This window comes from Callorhinchus milii, unplaced genomic scaffold (assembly GCF_018977255.1).
Source record: "Callorhinchus milii isolate IMCB2004 unplaced genomic scaffold, IMCB_Cmil_1.0 Scaffold21, whole genome shotgun sequence".
NCBI lineage: Eukaryota > Metazoa > Chordata > Chondrichthyes > Chimaeriformes > Callorhinchidae > Callorhinchus > Callorhinchus milii.
In genome coordinates, this window is record NW_024704762.1 from 5,624,266 (window position 1) to 5,626,003 (window position 1,738).

At 51.6% G+C, this 1,738-nt stretch overlaps 1 protein-coding gene across 1 annotated transcript; it reads left to right on the forward strand.

The window, feature by feature from the left end:
- The first annotated feature begins 280 nt into the window (after window positions 1–280).
- LOC103183566 (nuclear factor interleukin-3-regulated protein-like) lies at window positions 281–1,318 on the forward strand. Its single transcript, XM_007901135.2, has one exon. The coding sequence runs from the start codon at window positions 281–283 to the stop codon at window positions 1,316–1,318; it is 1,038 nt and encodes a 345-aa protein (XP_007899326.2).
- The last annotated feature ends 420 nt before the right edge of the window (window positions 1,319–1,738 follow it).

Below are 1,738 nucleotides of genomic sequence, written 5' to 3' on the forward strand. Positions count from 1 at the left end.
GGCCAACAATTCCACTTGTGCAGTGAAGGACCGAGGCTGTTGCCTCTTCTCTTCTCCACTTCCTCCTCTCCCCCTCCCAGCAAAGGAGACACCCACTTACCACCTTAATATTGTATCTGAAGAGGAGCCGCTCCTGGACTCAGTTTACACTTAAGCTTCTTTTTTGTTATCCTGCGCCAGTCCTGTGAGCTTCCAAAAGGCCCTTGACAAAGTACCACATGAGAGACGTCTCCACAGCCACGTGCAGCAAGCGGCAGGTGAAACGTGTCGAAGCTCGGGCATGTTTCCCTCGTACGACAACTTGGTGGACTTCGAGCCCCAGTGTTTGAAGAACGGGGCCTTCCGCACCAGGCTGACTCCTAGCTCCCGCAGGAAGAGAGAGTTCATGCCCGACGAGAAGAAGGACGCCTCGTACTGGGAGAAGAGGCGCAAGAACAACGAGGCGGCCAAAAGGTCCCGTGAGAAGAGACGCCTCAACGACCTGGTGCTGGAGAGCCAGGTGCTGGCCCTGAACGAGGAGAACACCTGCCTCAGGAGAGAGCTCCTGGCTTTGAAGATGAGATACAGCCTCATCAGTGCCTCGGCCTACGCTCAAGAAGCCCAGATCATCCAGGGCTGCATGCAGAAGTGCTACTCCCGGCACAAGGTGCTCGAAATGGACCCGCACTACGTGGAGCTGAACAATTCGTTCCTGAGGAACGGCTGTTGCGTTGTGACGCCCCACTCGCCCAGGCTGTCGGTGTCACCCACCGCCGAAGCGAGCGACCAGCCTGCGAACGGAGAACGGAGACCTCATAGCGCCGTCGGCAGCCCTCACGAGCCGAAAGCCCAGCATAACTCAATCAGCCATCTAGTGTATCCCAAATACCTGCATCCTTTCCACGAAAAGTACCCCGACAGCAGTGCCTGGCTGGACACCAGGCCCTCGCTTGCTTCCCCAAAGGCGGCAGAGGTGGACGGTAAAAATAGCAAAAGGGAGTCCGAAGAAGAAGAAGAAGAAGACGAAGAAGGGGAAGATGAGCATCAGGTTCCTAATATGCAACGAGGCTCTCCCACAACCGACCTCAGACTCCAGTATCCCACGGCCCACAAACCAAACCACTCTGCCCTTCCTCACAAACTGCGAATCAAGACCAAAGCCAACGGCGCCAAGAGCGACTCGGAGTTCGACGTTCTGGACAAGGACACGGCACATCTCGGGAACACCAGATGTGCCTCATTGACAGAGATCAGAAATGGGGATGTAAGCGTGTGTGGCAGCCTGTGCCACTACAAGACAGCATTTAAGCCTGTCCTGCCCATCTATCATTCAGATTAACTGGAGGAGGTGAAAGATGCTATACAAATGTAATTTGTTGTTATTGTATTTTTTTTGCGCTACAACTATGGGTTGATAAATCGCCCGCTAGTTACATGTCTGCTTGCGTCCTATCAATGTGAATGAGTTGACTCTTTAGTAGTGTCACAGCTTTGAAAGGTAGATGTCGGAATTTTCATGCTGTTCTGAGAAAACAAACAGGACATGATGGAGATACTATTTGTCTGCAAATCAATGTAAGAAAGAGATCACAGGTTTAGATTTTGGACAATTATAAATCCACACCGATGGGTCAGCCTTCCCACTTAATGCTGTGCATCATTCTCGAGAGATCGAGCAATGGAACGAGGAATATATGGTTTGATTGTGATTTTTTTTCCCAATGGTGCGTATTAATGCTATGATTTACAGAGACAGACG

What these genes read in the sequence shown, in the direction of transcription:
- LOC103183566 (XM_007901135.2), top strand. Translation starts at nt 281, where the DNA reads ATGTTTCCCTCGTACGACAACTTGGTGGACTTCGAGCCCCAGTGTTTG.